Below are 21,898 nucleotides of genomic sequence, written 5' to 3' on the forward strand. Positions count from 1 at the left end.
TAGAAAAACAAGTAATTAAAATTCTAAATGTCATGTTTTTCCTCTATAGTTTACTAATAACAGATCAAAACCTGTGGTTAAAGTCATCGCTAAATGTTTCAAAGGCACATTCGGGCATGTCCAGCCACTTTGAACATGTTCGTGTCTGGTAGTAAGCTTTAAGTATATGTCAGAGTGAGGGAGGTGAGGGCCTGTCTCAGCCAGTGCCCTCTTTACAATTGAAGGTTCGGGGGTTTAGTTTGCTGCTGCTTTTCTATTTCACTGTCAAATGAACTTGGGCACTGTTGATAACGATGATTATCTGCAGGTAATCCGAACCAATATGCCGCCAGACTTAATCCTGTCTGTGTGGCTCATAGTGCCCGGGATCATGTTTGGTGATAACATGGAGACAGATACAACACTAACACTGACTTAGTGGCCCAAGGCTCAGAAGGAAAACCATAAAGACAACAGTCTTTATCAGCAGTGGCAGTTTATGGGGTCATATAAAGTTTAGGATATCATTTGTAGGAAGTTATTGGTTTTTTATTTATTTTTGGGGGGGTTTTTTGTTTTGTTTTTTAATATGCCAGCATATAATGTGCTTTTTTAATTCAGTGGTCACTGCTGCATCAAGGTGTAATAAATAATGATCACAGGAAAAAAAAAATCACATGACTGTGTACATTAAAATATGTTTTTTTTACTTGCTGTGACCCCGCAGTGTGCAGTGTAACTGAGACAGAATATTGTTTGGCTGGAAATTTCACACTCACACACACTGTGTTCAGTTTGCAAAAAACAGGACTATCGTTTCAAAAACATGTTTGCTGCAGCACAGCATGTGATCATCATGATGGTTGCCATCTCGGCCTGTCAAAAAAGCATTCATACAGCAAAATGTACAAAACATTTAAAATAACCCTGAAATACGAGGCAATAAATCAACTGAACAAAATCAGTAATCATCACTTTTTGATTAAGACTTTGAGATTATTATCCACTGCTGACAATGTCACTGATAAAATTAATTTCCTTTACGAGCCCACGTCAAGGTCAGAATTGTTTGTGTGTGTTACTGTATACACAACAGAGACTGGAACAGGACTTAATGCCAGCACTGTTTCTGCCCGCGTCGCTCATCAAATCTTGTCTGTTTGTGCTGTACATCACGAAGACAAAGCATTAGTGAGGGGGGGCAGAGGGCAACTTCTAATCCTTTGTTTCTTATGAATTCTGCATCCATGCACTGCGTTGGATGACAGTGCATTCTGGACTCCCAGTGGCATCACTTCTGCACGCTGGACAAGGAGCGACGCCAACCATAAATAACTTTCCACAGTAAGCACTTCAGATAAAAGGAAAAAATGTACACTGCAGATTTTCTTCACCTTTTCTAAGTAGGATCACCCACTGTCAAACACACTGGGCCATTGTGTTGCGATTTCTTTACTTACTCATAAATTCAGGCCCCTTTTCTTTGGAACCAGCTCCCAGTTTGGATTCAGGACACAGACACTCTCCCTACTTTTAAGATTCGGCTTAAAACCTTTCCTTTTTTGATAAAATATTTAGTTAGGACTGGATCAGGGGATCCTGAAGCCTCCCTTAGTTATGCTGCAATAGGAATAGGCTACTAGGGGCTTCCCATAATGCACTGAGGATTTTTCTTCTGAACTCACCTTTTTGTACTTGCTATGTGTTTGCACACCACTCTGCATTTAATCAATAGTTATTAGTAACTTCTTTTCCACAGTGTGTCCTGTCTTTCTCCCCTCAACCCCAAACTAGCTGTGAACCAGGCTCAGCCTCCCTGAGCCTGGTTATGCTCGAGCTTCCTTCCTGTTGAAAGAGAGTTTTTCCTTCACACTGTTGCCAAGTACTTGTTCATAGGGGGCCGTGTGATTGCTGGGTTTCACTCTATTATTGTAGGCTCTTTACCTTATAGTAGAGCTGGGCGATAGAACGATAACGAACGATCTGAATAACTTTTTCTCGATAGAAAAATTTAACTATTGCGATAGACCTCACCGCTCTTGTCCTCTTAAAAAAAAAAAAAAAAAAAAGAACAGCCAATCCAAATTAAGTAGCGCAGAGCTGAACCAATCACAGCGGCTTTTGTCAGACTAAAGTAACTGTTAAAACTGTTTGAAAAGCTAAGCTATACAACAAGGAGAGATTGAGAATTTCCTTTTAGTTCTCAGTTTATTTGATATTGACAAAAGTTAGTCAATTTTGTCTGTTCTTCTGTAAAACAAACTACGATTTATTTTTAGAATTAATATTTTGTTTCTAAGTGGAATTGACAATTTAGTAGTCTGTGTTTTTTGTTCTATTTTGAAACTTAAACGCTTTAGCGGCTGCCTTTTGTGTAGTTTGCAATATTTGCCTTTATTTATCTGAAAAAGTCTCATGTTCCTTAAGTACATCTACCCTGTTGAACTTATTATGGGAAATAAATATTTAAATCAAAACAAGCTGCTGATTATTTCACATTTTATTTGTGAGCAACGGCACATTTAAATCTTACAAATATAGTTATTTGGCTTATATCGTGATATATATCGTTATCGCCTGAAATGAAAAAAAAAAAAAACATATCGTGATATGAAAAAATCTTATATCGCCCAGCTCTACCTTATAGTATAAAGCGTTTTGAAGTATGTGTTTGTGCTCTATAAATAAAACTCAATTGAAACTGTATATGTAGAGTAAATGAAAAATCAACACTATACTACATCAGGATTGTTGGGTATGTATAAATGCATATTACTACAATATGCACACATTTATTTATGGATGCATGTCAAGTTTTATACTTGATATCTGCCTTTATAACATACTGCATATTTAAGTAATTCTGCATGAATGTATAACATGGCAGCTTCTCAGGAGAGCAGGGTGGTTAGCACTGTTGCCCCACCTTCTATGTGGAGTTTACATGTTCTCCATGTGCCTGTGTGAGTTCTCTCTAGGTACTCTGGCTTCCTTCCACAGTCTAAAGGCAGAGTTGCTGATGTTAGGTTAATTAGTGATTCTAAGCTGCCTGCAGGTGTGAATGTGAGAGTGAATGGTTGTCTGTGTTTTGGCCTTGTGATAGACTGGCGACCTGCCCAGGATATACCCGGCCTCTAACCAAATGACACCTGGGATAGTTATTGGCTCGATCACAACCCTGAACTGGATAAGCAGTTAAGAAAAATAAATGTATGGATGGGTGGGTGGGTGGATGGATAGATAACTTTGTGCTGAATCCATTATGTACATAAAACAGCAAGATATTTCACATTCTGTGTCGAATGGTGACAACCATCTAAGGACAAAATATTGTTGGTTGCTGCAAATAAAATCATAAAATTGCAGGTTTTACCACTGAAAATTCTAAAACACACACACAACAATCACACTACAGCACTACACGGGTCATTTGGAACTAATCTGGAAGCGCCATGAAGCTCAGAAATCTATAGTCAGTGATTGGCTTGAACTGTTGGCTATCTGAAATTACAGAGTAGACCCAAGGCACTCATTAAAGAGATACCATGAAGTACTTAGAGAGAAAAAACTCCCACAGACAAAAGCAGCTTGTAATCTTTGTGGTTAGTGGTTACCATTCTGCACTGACACCAGTGGGTGGTTTCAATCAACACTAACTATGGTGTGGGGTGCCATGAGCAATGCAATCGTTTTACAGAAGTTGTGGGAGATGTTGGTGTTTGTAAATATTTTTCTACCAGTACGGGGAAAACAACACATGATGTACTCATTACCTGGAGCCACCAAGCTAAAAATTAACGCCACATTGGCAGAAATCTTTCTCAGTCCCACGCTAATCATTTTTCCACTGTAAGTGAAATGTGTTTCTAGTAGAAACTTTCTACCCGTCATTTCACCACTGCTTCAACTTAAAATATCTATCTACTTGGAAGTCAACAATTTGTGTTGTAAATATCTACAGTGTTATAGTACCCTGCCACTGTTTGTGTTTATTCAGTGCCATTTTTATATTCTGGTTTGATTTCATTCTTTGCATTTTTGTGTGAAATAGAAATGTCTTGTCTGTGCAAGTGAGTGAAACACAGATGCGCATGCTTTCACATTCTTCTCCCTATAAAAGCGGAACTTCCCTTCCTTCACTTATAACTTTGAAACTAGGGCTGTAGTAAAACCGCCGCCTTGCCACATGTGGCATGAGTTATTCTTGCACTTTTAGCAGCTTGAGGTTGCAACTTTAGAAGCTTGCCCAACTATAACGGGTTTGTTATTACAACTGACAGGGAGGGTATGACAGAGAGACCTCCTCTCCTTTTTAAATCGTACTGATGGAAGTGATACCCTCCTTCAATCACATTTCTTTGTGGAACTTTCAGCTGCACGTGATAATAAAGGAAGATGGGAGAAATCTAGACTGGGCAAGGCCAATCCCATGAGAAAAGAAACATAAATAAGCATCCCTTAACGATAACTTCTGGACCCATGTGGCATGTAACATGTAAATAGGACAACATTCATTATACCATTGTTGTCTAATGACCTCTTTCTTTCTGCACTTTACAAACAAAGAAAGTTATTGTGCATGTCTGCACCTATGTTAAATCTTCACCCTTGCTGATGTGACTCTCAGTTACAGCCAAAGGCCACAAGTCACTGAGCTTTCACTGAGACTTTTAGAAATATCAGGTTACAAACATTCAAAAGTGTCTTGCTAGATTTGATATTTGAGCAAAATGCACCACTGATGTCCCCCAGTATTAATTCATTTTTTTAATTATGCAGAAAAAGTAGATAAACACAACAACATTAGCCACTTCTTTATGGAGAGTCAACAGATTATATGAACTAAATTAGTACAGGAAATACATATCAGGCTGAGAATCAATTATTACACACTACAGTGAGAAATCTGTGGGTTCAGTTCAAAATAGCCTATGCTGCAAAGTATATATGGACACCTCGTCACTTTGTCTATTTGAAGGCTTTAGAGAAAAGTACTTTCTGTTTGAACAATGCCATGCTGCTAAGGCCTGCTGAGTGACAGTACTGCCAAAGTCCACAGTGGCTAAGAAAGTGACCCTTTGGACCAACACTCTGTTGTCTAAATGCCCTTTTACACATTTCCATTAACCTCACAGCATCTGAACCTGTTAGCTTCAGTCTGACTGGGCACCCTGATCCCTTCTCTAAAAGCAGTCTTACTTGGCTGAACTTGGTAACACTTGTATATCACGTTCAATACAAGCACAAGTTACGACGGCATGCAGCCACATTAAACAGGGGCATACAGTTCAGAGATAGACACAAGATTGCCACATACTGATATACTAAAGCATGCAGACGATGTGACTTTTGTGGCTATCAGAATGAAGCCAGGGGTAACACTGACGTAAAAACAAAATGAAATGAATGAATGCTGTCACTAAAACAACAAACCAAAACTGATGAAACAATGCCAAGTATGGCTGTTTGACAAATTATAACTCTTACCCTAATTACTGATGAATTGGGATAGTGAATGAAAAAATATTCATCTTGGCTCTTGCCTGAAGTAAAAGGCTGAACTTTGGTATAGATTTCCTCCAATGTACTTTACACACAAAAGGAATATAATACACAGTGTGATCTGGGCAACAGGAAAAAAAACTTCCCTCCAACCTGTAACAGAGACTACTGACAGAAATGGCGTAAACCACTAGGCCTGGTTTTTCATTAAACATGTCTGCTTTGACCACTGTAATATAGTTATTCAGTTTAACTTTTACCATTTAGCCATCACTTACACAACAGCCAGAAGATCCTAAACATGACTTCTTGTTGGACTGGTACTGGGCCCGATAAAATATTTGCCCTTGTCTGTGTTAAGATTTCTAAAGTAACTGTAGCATATTGCACAACAGAGATGACGTTTGTGTTTAAAATGACAAAGCGCTAATTTAATCTTGCAAAAAATGAAAATTGCAAATGAATGGCAAATATTTCTAATAAAATGTAAATGATGCAATGCAAAACCTTTTTGCAAATTGGTGCTATGACAAAACTATGTGAGTGCACACCATATCCTTCAATTACACCAGCTCTCATGATTCAACATGAGGGAGTGACACAAAGAATGAGCCGCAAGGGTAGTCAAACTGGAAATGCAAGTGGGTGTTGACAAGATGTGCTGTGCATTTAGATACATGTGTATCATTGCATTTATGACAAATTTTACCCAAAACACATCTACGCACAAACACGTCTATCAAAGTAGAGGTAGATCATGTGTAGCTCATAGTCATCTCTCCAACACATTAGACAGAAAGTATCTTTGTAATAGGGAATCATTGCTACTAGCTTGATGACTAATCTCTGAACCCATACATTTGCCTGTGAGTTACAGGCTGAAGTTGAAGAAAAACATGCTGGAATGTACCCCTAGCTTACCAGTGAATGTGGGTGCAAGATCAGTTTAAGAAAATGCAGCAACGTTTATATATTCTTAAGGAAAGTGATACCATTTGTTATGTGGCTCTTATCTCCAGTGAAAACTAGCAGTGTTTTGAGTTAAGATGTAAACATTACTTCACAGATAAGAAATAAACCTTCTTTCAACAGAAACCGTGTCTATTTCCGCGATAATCTTGCGATAATGTAGATATTGGCCAACGTGTTGGTGTGCAACAAGAATGTCAAACCTGCAAAGAAAGTAGAAAGTAGACCTGCCCTTCAAGTAAACTTGAAGGCAGTTCTCCATCCCAGATGGCAACCAGGAATAGACTGATCTTCATGCACACAAATGGCAGGCCAGTGTCCCTCACACTACACACTTTCAAATACTGTAAACCTCCACACTTTAAAAACTGTTTTCAGGTAAACATATTAACTGCTATTTAGCACAAGCTTTTACAGACATTAGTTAAGAAAGTAATTGGATTAGTGTAGTTAAGAGATTAATTTTAAGGGAACCCTGTAAGTTTCAGCCTAAGATTCTTTTCCCATGGCCTCTGATTTCTATAAGCTAGATCTCATAGACTTGGCAGGCTTCAGTGAGTAACAGAGCTGTGTATTGTAATAAGATAAGAACGGACAGGTGGCGCAGTGATCAGGTACCAGACTGACTGCCTGCTTTAGATATGAGCCGAGAGCCTACTGTATCTCTTCCTCATTTCTCTCCTAGCTCAGAAAAGGTTCATAAGTAAGAAGAATTATTTCAACCTCATGCTGATAATTACCTCATCCAGGGGAAAAAATAAAGTCTTTTGCGGCCTTAGTTACAACTCGAAGCACCTGCACCCACAACTACTGCATGCCAAGTAGTAGATTTCTACTCAATATTTCCTGTTTCAACAAACAACAGAATACGTGTTTGCTGCTGGCTCTACAACTGCTTTATCAACATTAGTAACATTAAAAACGGTTTTCATAAGCAGCACAGAGTTATACGGCAGAGTTATCAAGGTTATCAAGTTATCAAGGTATCAGCTCAGTTAAAAAAAAAGTTTAAAAATTAAAAAAATAACAACATCATAGAAACGTGTGGTAATTAAAAAGGATCTTCCCTTTCAATGAGATCTATCTCTTACCTTGCAACTGTTTAAATCTTCCTTCGAGGATGTTAGAGTATTGCACCTGATTAACAAAAGCTGCTGGGGACAAGCAGGAATCTCTTTCCCTGTGGTCCCACTCCATGTTTTTTTTTTCGTCCTCAAGCCGTCTTTGTAAAATATTCCTCTCAGGCACAGAATGAATGGGTATTTTCCCACATAGCACAACAGAAGCAAACTTTGCGACTTTTAAAAGAAAAACAAACCAAGATCAAATCCTTTAAAAGGTTATCCAAAAGATACTTTTAGTGTACCACAAAAGCCTTGGTATATCCTCCTCTTTTATTCCCACAACACAAGCTGAGAAATGTTGCCGCCTTTTCTTCTCTTCATCCACCGTAAGGTCCACCTTGTCCAATGACACGCAGAGTGAGTGCAACGGTGGGGGATTTTTTCAAAGAATCATTTAACCAAAACTGAGGAGCAAAAAGTTCTCTTGTTTCATTCATTTCACCACCCCTCTGGCCTCTGAGCAAAGTTACACTCCCTTGTGGTTCTAGTGAGAGAACAAAAAAAACCCTGGGTATTCCTTCCCTTCAACCTCTGTGCATTTGCTGGAGCAGAACACAGGAGCTGCAGGCAAGCTAACCGGCCATAGTCGGATAGCTGTGTAAACAAAGCCTGCTGGGCTCTCTAAAAATTGTGCCATTTGCATAAGGTGTGTTTGAAGGAGGAGCACATAGATAGAACATGGTGGAAGCGAGGGAGGAGGTGTGAAGGCGGACTAAACCATTAAAGTCCTCTGCTCAGTGTAGCCCTAGGTGGATTATCTAACTCCACCTTAATTCCAGAGAGCACCGGGGTGTGGCTTGCCTGAAAGGTGCGTCACAAAAGTCCTCATCATTTTACATGATCGTATGTTATTTTGTAAGACAACGTTTAATCTTTCCTTTACTGTATGTGGGGGCTGCGTTATGAGAAGGGCGTTAAGACAGGAAGGAAGCTGCTGAGAAAGTCTCAGAAAGGCAGCAAGTGTTTCCTGCCATAACAAGATTCAAAATCTGTCAACTTGCGTGTTACTTCATGAGGCAGAGGGGGTGGAAGTGAGTTGTTAACTCTTAAAAACTAAATGGTTTAAGCAGATCTGACTTCTTACTAGTTTAGAACCAAGTACTAAAACTAGCAGCTCTTCAAGAAAATCATTAAATTAATTTCATTATAATCAATTTAGGCGTTTTCAAGCAGTTAAGAACTGATTCTCACCATTGTATAGTTGCTGAATACATACTTGCCATTATTTCCATTAAAGAGTTTAATCTGTGTAATACAGAGTAAGTTCACTGTTAACAAAGAGTATACATTAACAGGAGATTATAAATATAAATTCTTAACAGTAAATAGCATTGAATGGAAACTTCACCTTTAAAATGTAATGTATATTTAATAAACGCCAGCTCAAAAATAACACAAAACTATAAACACAGTGAGGACAAAGGTCATATTCTTTCAGGCTCTTTTAGTCTGGTCAGGGGGGATCATCGTGGTCTGGTCTGTGTTTGTCCTGATGAGCTGGCAGCATCTGGATTGTTCTCATTAGAGGACCAAATGCCCCAGGCTTTCTGTAACTGGGTGTTTATGGAGGGGGGACTGGACTAATGAGATCCAAAGAGGACACACTTCCTCTTGAGGAACAGCGACTATGCTACAATCAAATGTAGTGAGAAAAATAGTGCACCAAAGCTATCCCACTTAAAATCCCATTGGACATATTTTAAACATCGCAATCACATCAAAAATAAAAACCAGATAAATGTGAGCATTACCTCGCTATGCAACCCACGAATGAACAAATTAAGAAACAAGATTAGAGTTACTTTTGTGAAACATGAAAACTGTCTAAATGACATCTGGGAGAAATTCCACACTCAACAAACTACAGGCAGTGACAATGAATAATGAGCTTGTGTGGTTAATTAGCCTGATAAGACAGAAAAACCAGAAGCTGCTGGGGGAGTAAGCACTAAAAAAGGGGAAAGAGTAGACATCTCTTGCTAAACATGTATATTTTATCTGTCTCACAGCACAACCCCAGCTGAGCACCCATGGGAGGACGGAAGAATGAAGTGTACTCTAAACTTTGATCTGAAGGGGAATTCCCCTAAAGAGAGTAGGGTGAACTACTCATATGAGTCCATAAATGTGGCGAAATTTACACAAGCCAAATACAAACACACGTGTCTGTTTTATGTTTCAGTTGATTATTAAAAATATCCTATTAAAAGGCCTACTTTAAATACAGTTCAGGTTTGTTGTGTCTATGATAATTATGCAGATCTATTACAAAACTGAACACAAAGCACACAGATTTTGAGAAATCACTCAAATAATTTTCAAAGGCCATGTGTTGTAGCTGTGGACGCGCTCTCAAGTGAACACGCCTAACTGTTTGCGTTTGAAGCAAGCCGTTGGTTTCAAAAAATGCAAATTTGCACAGCTTGCCTTGCTGCCCACACGGTACAGTACAGTCGATAAGTGGTTATCTGTAAATGAAAATGATCTTAAAACAAGAGAAGCTCTCCACTGTAAGAGGTACGCACTGCTAATCATGTTACATAGAGACAGGCACAAAACGTTTGACAGAAATTGAGAGGAAGACGTGAAAAGAAAAAGCACCTTAGAAACTGCACAAAGTCTTGACATTTGGGGAGAAGTCATAAACGGTGGGCCTAAGCTAAGCCTGGGGGGAATAGCTGCTAGAGCATGTCAAAGAATGTGCACATCAAGTCCACACTTGTAAAACTTAGACAGTATTTAAAGACATTCACATAGAAGCTCACACATACACACACAAGTTCTTGTTTGATCACAAGTGCAAACAGTATTACAGCATACTGCTATATAATAAAAAGTTACCTGACAGGACATGACTGTTTATAAAGTGCAATTTCTATATAACGGCAGCTCCTAAAGGAAATGAACTGTGGTGCACTCCTCCCCAGTAAAATGAGGTGTATATCTGACAAACACATTGACTACAATAGTGCTCAAGATCATTATAGCGTGTGGTTTCGATGTGTGCGTGTGCGTGTTTGTGCATGTATATATGTGTGTTGGCGACTGCCTGTTGCTCCCCTCTGCTGGGTTCATTATGACACTGCATCTTGTTTTTAACAATAGAGGTTTTAATAGAGGTGAAGCCAGGCCAGGCCAGTTAAATAAACACACACAAACACACCTCCAGCAGATCTGATAAAACAGCCAATAATGTGTCACCTTATTTGACGCTTCCAACAATGGCAGACTGGCCTGTGTTTGCACAGCTTTGAGGCTTTGGAGTAAGCTACTGAATAAAACTGTCATCGAAATTATTATTATTATTGCACTCTTAAAAAGGATAGCATTAGGGCTGAACGATATATCGCATTTGCGATAATATCGCGACATGATCAAGTGCAATTTTCTAACCGCAAAGGCTGCGATTATACTCTGGACATGTCCAAATTCATGGGCTGCATCCTCCTGAGGCCGCATTTGTAGACCGATTACGTCACAGCGACGCGCCGAAGGCTGTCCAAATTACTACCATATCCCAGAATTCATAGCACGGCCCAGCCAAACTCCAGTTTCCAGCAATGGCGGCCGCTACTAAGTTTTAAAATTACTCATACTAATCTTTCAGGGTCACAAAATAAACTTTTAACATATTTTCAGGCGAGAAAGTAGTTGTGTAAACATCAAATATCTGCTCGGTTTATCAAGATATCCCATATTTGCAAAAGTGCTTCGACGTTTTCAGAGGTGTCTGCTACCCACCAGCTCGACAGCTAGCCGGGAGCTCGAGGGTTACTGATGCGGCCGAGAACGGCACAACTCCCGGCACAACTCCCGGCACATCATTTTCAGATCACCGCGGAGTTTCGCTGCTCGGGTTAAACATAATATATAAGTCACTTAGACAACCTAAAAATGTTATTGTTGGGCTTTTTTCAGTGTTTTGTTTGTTCATGAGTAAATCGGTTTGGCTGAGATTAAAGTTATTAGATTAGATAAAATAAAACTTTATTAATCCCCCGGGTGGGTTCCTCCTTGGTTTTCACACAGCTGACTAAACGTCAAACAGAAAACTTATTAAACAGAAGTATGAGACAGTCGAGAATTTACACCAGTGTCTGGTTATATTTTAGATAGCAAGAAGCAGACGGCCGAGTTTATTAAACTCCACCGAGACAGCGGTGACGCTAATCAGAACTAGACCGTCCAATTTCACGCCTTTAAACTTTAAAGGCGTGTTTGTGTGTGTGTTTATACAATTGCTATTATGTTTGCACTTTATGTGTAATGTTACTGACTGCAGAGATCAGTAAGATGTGTGTATTTTTTATTTATTAGTTTTATTTATTTAATATTATTTTTTAATTTAATGACTGTCTAGTAGTTCACAGATGTCGAAAAACTGAGTGTGGTAAAGCCACTGATTTTTTTTATGTATATTTCTGCAATCTGCACATTGTACTGACTTTCATTTTAATGTTTACACCAGGGTTCCTTGTCAGCACTTTATGCTCAGATGTTTGTAAGCTAAAAATAAACTATTGTGTATGTTCAAATATACTGTTGTGATTGAAGAAGTTAAATAAAAATGTCAGTCATCAATTCATGCATCACCTCATGTCATCATAACAGAGGTCTGTCTTCCAGGAAAGAACAGTTTAAAATTAATGTAATATAGTATTGGCCATACTATATGATGTATTGCTTGTCTTTGTTTAATAATACAGAAGACAAAGACCTTAAAAAATAATCGCATATCGCATCGCAATCGCAATATTGGGGCAAAAAATCGCAATTAGATTATTTTCCATAATCGTTCAGCCCTAGATAGCATCTTAATTCATTTCAGTAAGATCACTAATCAGACATAACATGAGTTTAGATGCAGAAGCACTGGTGTGAAAAGAACCTGCACAGAAACAGATCAACCTAGCCACATTTCTCTTTGCTCAACAGACTATACAGCTTCCTCGTTTTGTCCTCCTTTTGGAAGTATTTCTGTCTTGCCCTATAAAGACAGAACTGAGCCTTTGGGGACAAAAAATAATGAAACCTGTTCCCCAGTCTACAGAGATTTCTGCAGTGTTAGTATCAGGACTGATCTCAAGTGAATATTGCTAAAACTCTTGTTGGATATTAAAACGCATGCTTTACAAAACAGTTACAACATTGGGGTAAGTGCAAAACGATCTTTCTCATAACATATTGGGAATAAAAGAGTTTTCTTAAACTCAACTTAAAAAGCTCAAGACTTCACTGTCACAGGTTTTCTATTCTCACCTTCTCACCAATTGTTTTACAAGTTACATTTGGCATTGCTTTTAGCCATAATACTCCTCGGAGTAAATGTCTTATTTTCCTCAATGAACCTTCTTTCCTCTCCCGACTACTTCACCAAAGAAACTGGTAGGATAAAAAACTCTGTCATGTCAGAACATTGTGAGGGCAAAAAGGAAGCGCAGAAATATCCCATAATAGGTCTGTTTGCAGACCTATTATGGATAGATTTAAACTGCCTGCTAACCAAATCTTGGAATACAAGAGCATCAGCATGTGTGCAGACACTTGATCTATAAAAGTCTTGGTAAAATTCGAAAGATTTTCTAAAAGCTAATAAAAAATTTTCCCAATCATGTATGTAATGTATGTATGGAATGTCACCATCTTTAAATAAAGACTTGTCATATGGTAGCATTTCGGTATTTGAGACCAAACGTCATTATTGAGTTGTATCTTTTGTTTACTTTTTTATGTCATTTCGTTGTACTTTTTTAATCGTCACACAATTTACATCACACTGTAAAGCTCAGCACACTTTAATGGATCCATCAGTGCAATTTTAAAACAATCCATTCAACAACAACCTTAGCTAGTCAAGCCTTCAAAATTAGTAGAATTTAATTCAAGTCTCTCCTGGGCAATTTTTATCCCTGGATACCTGGCATGCACTGGTATACTTAATAAACTGTACTTACAATTTAGCCTTTAGTGTTACAGTATCCGGCCTCTAAACAGACATGTGACACTCTTGTTTTCAATTGTGACAAAATGTTTTAAACAGAAAGAAATGCACGTACATGGGTGCACATTGACAAGCAACACTGGAAGAATGTACACTGATGTGTAGCATACCTGCGAGGGCCTTAATACGAGACCGTTCAAAGAGACGTGCCGAACTGTTCTCATTGTCCCAGTCAGTCTCTGCTGCCAGGTCCCAGCGATTGTTGATGTCATTGTACTGCTGCTGGATCTCCAAGCTGTCGAAGTCTGTTGGCGAGATTGTGCTCATGTTGTCCAGGCTGGAGAAAAACGCATTCAACCTACAGTTCGGACACAGAAACACAGACAGTCAGTGCATGGACAGCAGGGAGAGGTCATTGCATAATACAAGAAGCTTCACAACACTAACCCTTGAAATATTTGAAAGACAAAGTTTGAAAATTAAACTTCAGAAACAAATGGTCCACTTCTATTTTCCATAGAAAAAAAAGAAAAAAAAAGAAAAGACAATGCACGTCAACCACACACTGAGCACACAAAGCCTGCCAGCTGCACTCTAGTTTTATATGCTCAAATGTAAGTCATATGCAAATGCAAGCTTGGACGGTGCAACTGCCAGTGTGTAACAGACTTTGAGATAAGTTTAGCAACTGTCACGAAGTCATTATGCTAGTCAATTAAAAATGAGAGCTCCTGTAACTCCAGTAATGTCATTGTATGCTGAGTCATAACGGCACAGCAGTGTCAACCTACTTAGGTTTCAACTTTTGCGAGTATATAACTATAACCTAGCAACCAAAAAAGACGAAGACATATGGCAGTATAAATACACTTACACAGTGTCATACTGCATTAAACCAGGGTTGTAATGACATAAAAGCTGCACATAAAAAAAGCACTCTCTCATCGCATGGCTTCACTTCTAAAATTAAATAAAGGTAAATAAAAAACTGCTTATCTGCTAAAATGTCAATACGTATTGTATCATTGCAGCAAAACTAAAATTGATTGTTTTTACAAGATACTTTAATGGAAAAGGGTTTATACCAGAAATCTACTCCCCTGCTTTTGTAGTCTTTTTATGCCATTATTGCATCTTTTGTAAAGAAACTGCACTGAACTAAAAAATCTTTCCTTATGTCAATATGATAACAGTTCAATTATTATATATATTTACTGAATTTCCCAGAGGAACTGACTCAAGGAATTAATAAAGTTCTGTCTATATATTTATTTACCCATTATTGTAGATAAATAAGAAAGGTTAGTTAAATGGCACCTGTTAAAAGAGAGTCAGTCCGTTAACAGGTGTGGAGTCTTGGAACTGAAAGACATTTTGTTAACATTTCACAACATAATTATGAGATGTGTGTCATTCATGCATTCCTGTGCAAGTGCTGGCAGATTATATCACACAAACAGTAAGGGGCCTCATCAAAACATTGCTCTACATCGCCACAGCTCGCCAAGTGGTCTAAAACCTCCTCAGAATAAATTAGTCACCTCGGTCCTTGAATCACTGCTAAGAACGCAATATCTTCCCATCCTGCTGTTTGTACGAATTCAGCATCCAGTTATAAAAAAAAAAAACAAGGCTTCCTAATACGGCAACAATCAATACTTCAAACAGAATGAGGTCAATCCCACCCTCTTTCTCCAGCTGGCTAGCTCTCAGAGTTTGGTCGAGAAGCAGAAGCATCTTGTCTTTTCTATTCAATTGAATCCTGAGTGTGAGACAATTATTCTGCACAACTACAGCACAAGAACTGCTGTACAGGCATGGTGACTCACACCTTAACCATTTGACATGGTAAAAATTCTATATGTAAAGGCTTAACTGTATATACAGCACTAACCAGACACAGCTTGTCTTTAGTGTTATGCACAAATACACACAATGGGGGACCTACATTAAGATTAAGCCCCCTGCAATAGAGATCCATTAGCTAACTGAAGCCATTTGCTTAAGAGCATTGAACAGATTAATAGACATGGTTGAATAGTCAGTTTGTTAATACCTGTGAGTTTAGCTTTAGTTGTGTCTACCAGCTGTGGCTAACCTAATCAGAGCCATTAGATGAGGAGCAGTGATGGGAAGAAATGACAGATTTTTACAAAAATAATTGTGCTGTTAAAAGTAAGTAATTAAAGGCTAAGCATGACTGAGAACTGCTGAGCCCTGTCCTTTTGTTCAAGGTTTAATTTATTCATTAAAGGATGCAAACTGCCCTTTCCAAATATGGACATAAATACTGTCCATCAGGTTTATGTTTTAGTTTGGTCATTATTAGATCATGTTATACTGCAAAGAATAATCAGGCCACATTACACACAATTAGTATGCAAATTCAATTTCTGAGTCACCCAGGTATGACTTAAAAAACCTGATAGCAGCCAATGGAATAGATTTATCTGGTTAAATGTAAAGCTGCTGTTAATATATCTGGGAGAACTATTCTTGGACTTCTCATGCTTTGCCAAGTTGATGTATCCTCTAAATCACACTGGAAATCAATAACAGACAGCTACCAGATGGGCCCAATCTGAGTGTACACAAGAAATACAGGGCCAGATTGCATCTATACATGTTCCTTCCATCGCTGATTCTAGAAAACACACAACAGGCAGGCTATAACATCCCAGAGCAAAGTATAATAAAGGAAAATAGTGCACATTTTAAAAGCCTAGCATGAACTCTAAAAGGAATCAGAACTGAACCTTTGTATCTTAAAATTTTAAAGAGTGTTCACTCCGTAAATATCTGTGGCTACACCGTAGCAACCTACTGTGTGACAGAGCAAAAGTATAAGGCTTCAGTCAGTTTTGTATTTTCTTTACAAATATATTTTTCCTGAGCAAATTGTACATTTACCAGTTTTTAGTATAGCTTAAGACAGAAAAGAAGAGAAGAGATGCTGGTGTTGCACTTTCTGGTGCACCATTGTCAGTACTGGGATATTGCTAATTATGATTTTTATCTTCGTTTTTAGATAGTTTTCTTCAAGTCATGCACAGCCATTTCTGTTGTGCAGCAGCTGCGTACTTTAACATAAATTTGATTTTGTAAAATATACATAGAAAAACAAAACAAAAACAAATGCTTGGAAAATCCTATTAGTGGTTGATTAAGAAAGTGGATGGGAATAGAAACTAAATGCATGGATTAGAGAAGCAGGAAATACAACGCCTTGGAACTGCTCCTTGATTTGTCACCTATCTGGCGCCCTAGGAGTGACTTGCCTTTTCTCTACAACTCACTGTATGCATAAGTAGTCAGGTATATCACTGAGTCTTCAGTTGAAGATTGGAGCGATGTTAAAATATTTGTACTATGACACAGTGGTTTCAAAAACATCCAAACACTGCTCTCCTCCTTTTCAATTCATGCTTTCTTCTTTACTCTGGCATATTATAGGACTAATAATAATAATAATAATAATAATAATAGAAAAACAAAGACACTACTACACTATGTGACTGGTATGGTATCAGTCTAGCGTTACTGATAAGTAGCTACATTTAAGATTTCTACATAGCCCAAATTATAAAAATGCCACAGCATGGAAGCAGGAGTCACACAGAAGACAGACTATCCAGGACAGGCCTGGCAGTAATATAGTCCAAGGCAATCTGTTTGGGGGATTGGCAGGAGCTGGAGAGGGGCAGGACCAGTGAGGTCACAAGAGTCTGGCAGCGATAACAAAGCGCCAATCCTCCCCTTGTTGTGAGTATGAAGAGGCTTGGCTCAGTGTCTGGACTAATCGCTCCTCAATGGATCAGACTAACAATCCCCTGACCTACTATGATACAGCCTACTGTACTCATCCTCCCACACACACACACGCACAACACTGGGTGACATAAAAACTGCACATACAAGCTGACCTGACCTATTACCGCACACCACCCCCAACAGCCCTTCTACATACAGTATACACATGATGCTTTTGAAAGTGACACTTACAAATCCACCCACGCAGCATGCAACCATATCAGCACTCAGCACACAAAATAGATTGGTCCAACACCAACAATTATGCCAGCCTGAGTGATGTGCAGCCACCTCCCCCAGTCCAGACAGAAACAAAATCAGATAAAGAAATTAACCCATAAAAATGCAACTTTGTAAAAATGCCATGCAGGAGCCTTCAACCTGATTTTTTTCCCCTAAAAAAGCCTATTTTCCAAATCTTCAGACATAAGATTTAAGCCCCAAAGCTACTTAAAAATAAATAAATAAAAACACAGCCTGGCAGACAGATGTGGCACAAAAACGTCACATAAAAGAGTTTCTATGAAAGAAAATCCCCCCAAGGTCTAATCCACAAATACAAAACAAAGACAAACATTTGTGTATGAAATATTTAGAACCTGTCACAGCCTTTATATCTTAACATGCTTTTGAAAAATTATTACTGTAATTAAATCAAAACAATATACAAATGAAAGGCACATGACACAGATACATAGTGCTTCTGTACAATGGGAAAAAGATTAAAGTAGGGCACAAAGAAATGCCTCGTGGCTAAATCGAGCTCTATACTGGGCAGACACACATCAGGCTATTACTCACAACAGAATGACACTGGTTAAGAAAGGAAGGCAGAGCTAGCAGTATGATAGGCAGCGCCACCACCTCTGCCTATTTTTTCTTCTGTGTCACCCCACCTCCCCTCCCAGAGCTGCCTCCCTTTGCCCAGCTGGGCTGTTTGTCACTGCACCCGTTAATCAGGGAGAGAGGAAAGAGAAATAGAGCCTGCAATCAGTCACCCTCAGGGAATTAGGCTTGTGCACATTAACCAGCCAAACTGCTACCTTGCACCAGGGGAATAGGGTAGACGGTCTCACACACACACACTCCTTATAATGGCAGACAAAGGGGCGATACAACTCATAACAAAACCATGTTAAAACACAGTCATTCAAAACACACAAACATAAGATTTTTAACATTTTACCAATTTCATTGTAAAAATCTTTAAGTGAAGGAAAAAAAACTAAAATTTAAGAAAATGTTTTGCTGGCATTCTTTATGAGTATACCGAAGCCATGAGCTTTGCATTAATGAATATTAATATATTCAAGTGAATGTGGCACCTCTGCTTTGCCCCAAATCAAGCTGCCTGTGATACTTAGTTGAGCCTGCAGGGTGTGGAGGCAGATCCCAAAAAGCAGAGGACAAAGCGTGCCCTGCCAAAGTGGCCCCACACAATGGAGAGTCAGCAGAGGGATGAGGCCAGCCGTTCAAGCCTTTCCTGTTTGCAGAGATGAGGCAGCCAGAGGCACATATGCATCAGAGGCCCTTCCACGGCCTGCTGATCCTGGCCTGAATGCCCTGCTGAATAGGACAGCAGAGATCCTTTGTTGACCTGTAGCATCACATTTATCAAACACTCACGCAGCCAGCATGCCCTTCACATATCGACATAGATATCAGCCTAACTCCAGATAATATTTTGTTTTGATGTCATTTTATTCTACATCCGTATTATCTTTTCATTTTCACAAATGACACACTAAATTAATTTTAACAAGTAATCATATTAACAGTCAAACTAATTTATTAATCAATGCAACATGGCAAATACAGAAATTGTTTTCCAGAGCTGAATTACTATTCACTGCAAGAAGTCACATTTCCCTGTAGTCTTGGAAAATGTCATCAAACTCAGTGACGGTTTACAACTTTCTTATTAGTCTGAAAACACAGAAGCGCTACTATATACTTTAGGTACTTAATGGACAAAAACATAACGATCTAGTTTATAAACAATGTCAATCCTCCACATGACCTCTATATTATTGAAATCTGTATTATCTGACAGAAAACATGGATGCCTATGACCTACATCTTCTTCAGTGATTTGTCACATTTACAACAAAAAAAGAATAATTAATAGTCCCATTGGTATCATTAATGTTCAGTACAGAGAGATGCTGCTATACAGGCAAGTTAAGGCCCAGTGAGAATACTGGCCCATCCACAATATGGCTTATTAAGACTAATACTAAAAACAGGCAAATGCTATAGTGTTTGTGCTCCCCTCTTGCTGCTGCAGCTGAATGAGTCCTGGGCTTAGCCTTCATTTCTAAATACATTTGGCTGGGAGTTACAATAGCATCAATCTCCCAAGCTGCCAGAAATCCAAATTAAAAACATCAGTGAATTAATTATTCATGCCATTTTAAAACACACAAGAACAAATGCAGGCACGAGCTCGGGCATCACGCCTGCATGTGCTAATACACAGTGCTTCGGATTCATACAAGATCATTCATATCAGTGAAAATAGCTTCATCCAATCAGAAAGCTTTACTACTTGATGGACAACTGGCCAATACAAAAATACCTGGAACCAACAACACTACCCAATATATGAATAATGTGGCTGAATGTGAGCTATAATGAGAAAATAAAAAACAAAGCCTTGCTCTCAAACATTTCAGTTACCATTAAAAATCCTAATGCGCCAATATAAAAACACACCAGGATTTTCTTTTAAGATTTCTACCAGTGGTGTGTAATATTTTTGTACCACTTTACTTTTTAGTTTCTAAACCATCTGAAATGTAAAGTTTTATTTAGCAACATCCTCTCTCTGTAGGAGTTTGATAATTGTTACCCCGTGATTAACAACAACCTCATGAAATATGTTCATCTGGGTGACAGAAAATAACACATATTTAAGGTCTGCGGCAGATTTAAATCACCACGTTGGTGTTACTTATAATGGTGGTGTCACACAGCTGTTCTTTGAAGTGTTTTGAAAAGGACTAGCAAGCATTCATTTAGCAAATTGCAACCTTTGGCAAAAACGTGATCACTTTAGTCAAAAAGCAGTCTTGCTGCACTAAGATGCTGTAGTTCCTAAATGTAATTTCAGAGTACCCAGAGAAAAGCAAGAACTGATAAGCTGAACGCATACACTGAAAGGTATTCATTTAATTTTAAGATAAGTGATTATCAGCAAATGCTCCTATCCAAGTACTTAACCACTGTCCATATCAGTATTGCTTGCTAGCTCTATGATTTGAAGTGGCAGTGAGACTTTGCGCGTTCAGATTTCTGTGGGGGTGTGTAACACTTTGTGACCTTGTGAAGCACTGGCGAAACAACTGTTCTCCATCTAAAAATCAGCCCCCATAAGTGGTGCTGACAAAAGCCTTCCAGACCTCACCTTTAAGAGAGATATTTATTCATTAAAAGACTCTAGATGCAGGTTTAATAGAGTACAAGCTGTCATAATAAAAACAGCTGGAAAATGTCATGTTAAGAGTTGTGTTTTCCCTGTTTTCTACTGCATCTACTACAACATCAATGCTTCTGGCAATATTATAAATAATATAAAGAGAGTGCTGGTACTCGTTCAGTTTACATAGTTGGTTTTCATAGAATCTGAGATACTGTGTAAAATTTAACTGAAAACTGTGCAAGCAACACATAAGGAACGCAGGTTACTAGCATTCCTGATGCTCCTAATAACCTGGCGCATCAGGTTAAAGAACAGCTGTATCACTGTGGTGCATCTTAAAAACAATCTATAAGCATTAAGTTCAGTCAAGTTCTTGACTACAGTCTGGTCGCCACATTGTACCAACCACACCCAAAAGCAAGCAAGCACACAACTAAATAGCTATGCAAATGTGAATTTAATATTTCTTAATGAATCAAAATAGCAAAACCAGCAGATCATCACAGTCAACACCTATAGTACACCCATGTGATGCTGCCTTGTTTCTTAGCGCAGGGAGCTAATTTTTATTAAGCAAACCACTGGGTATACATGACATCATAAAATGTTTCAGTGTGAATCCTCAGTGAAAGAATGGAGTACCAATGTTAGGCAAGACCAATGTTAAATGCTTTGGCACCATAAAGACAGCATAAATTTATATTACCCTCTTATTAACTGATAGTTGCTGATTTACTATAATATATTGCTTGATACAATAAAACAATGGTCATGATCTGGTCATAGAGATATTTATAAATCTGGTTTTTATAAGAGCAAAGTGCAGAGCTGCTATTGTACTGAGTCCGTGTATAACTTCAAGAGCAGAAAATGGCTGTAGCCACTTGAAAAGTGATAGAACTGGAGCATCTTTAAGTGCTACTTCATACTGGCTGCAAAAGTAAGTCAATTCCCAAAGAGCCCTAAGTTAAAACTATACAGCGTTAAAAAGAATGTTTAGATCCTGGTACAAAAAGTATTTTGTTCTCTATGGATGGCTTCATATATCTAGGCAAGGTGAATTTTATTAATCCATCTGGACCCTGGAATTTAGGTTTTCATTAACAGATATTCCAGCACAAAAAACACTGGGAACTAATCAGCCTTTTCTAG

At 38.5% G+C, this 21,898-nt stretch overlaps 1 protein-coding gene across 3 annotated transcripts in view; it reads right to left on the bottom strand.

Annotated features, from left to right (window-relative positions):
* The window catches only part of sptbn2 (spectrin, beta, non-erythrocytic 2), a 54,053-nt gene that overhangs the window by 25,341 nt on the left and 6,814 nt on the right, over nt 1–21,898 (bottom strand). For 2 of the 3 annotated variants that reach the window (XM_085420406.1, XM_085420404.1), the window contains exon 2: nt 13,686–13,873. In XM_085420406.1, coding sequence (XP_085276532.1) covers nt 13,686–13,842 — 157 coding nt within the window. In that variant the 5' untranslated portion in view covers nt 13,843–13,873. Of the gene's footprint in view, nt 1–7,541; nt 8,184–13,685; nt 13,874–21,898 lie in introns of those variants that run through there. The other variant, XM_085420405.1, reaches the window with a different exon arrangement.

The sequence above is a fragment of the Rhamphochromis longiceps genome, linkage group LG10 (genome assembly GCF_057381845.1).
Source record: "Rhamphochromis longiceps isolate RC_006_pf linkage group LG10, R_longiceps_female_GT1.1, whole genome shotgun sequence".
Classification (NCBI taxonomy): Eukaryota; Metazoa; Chordata; class Actinopteri; order Cichliformes; family Cichlidae; genus Rhamphochromis; species Rhamphochromis longiceps.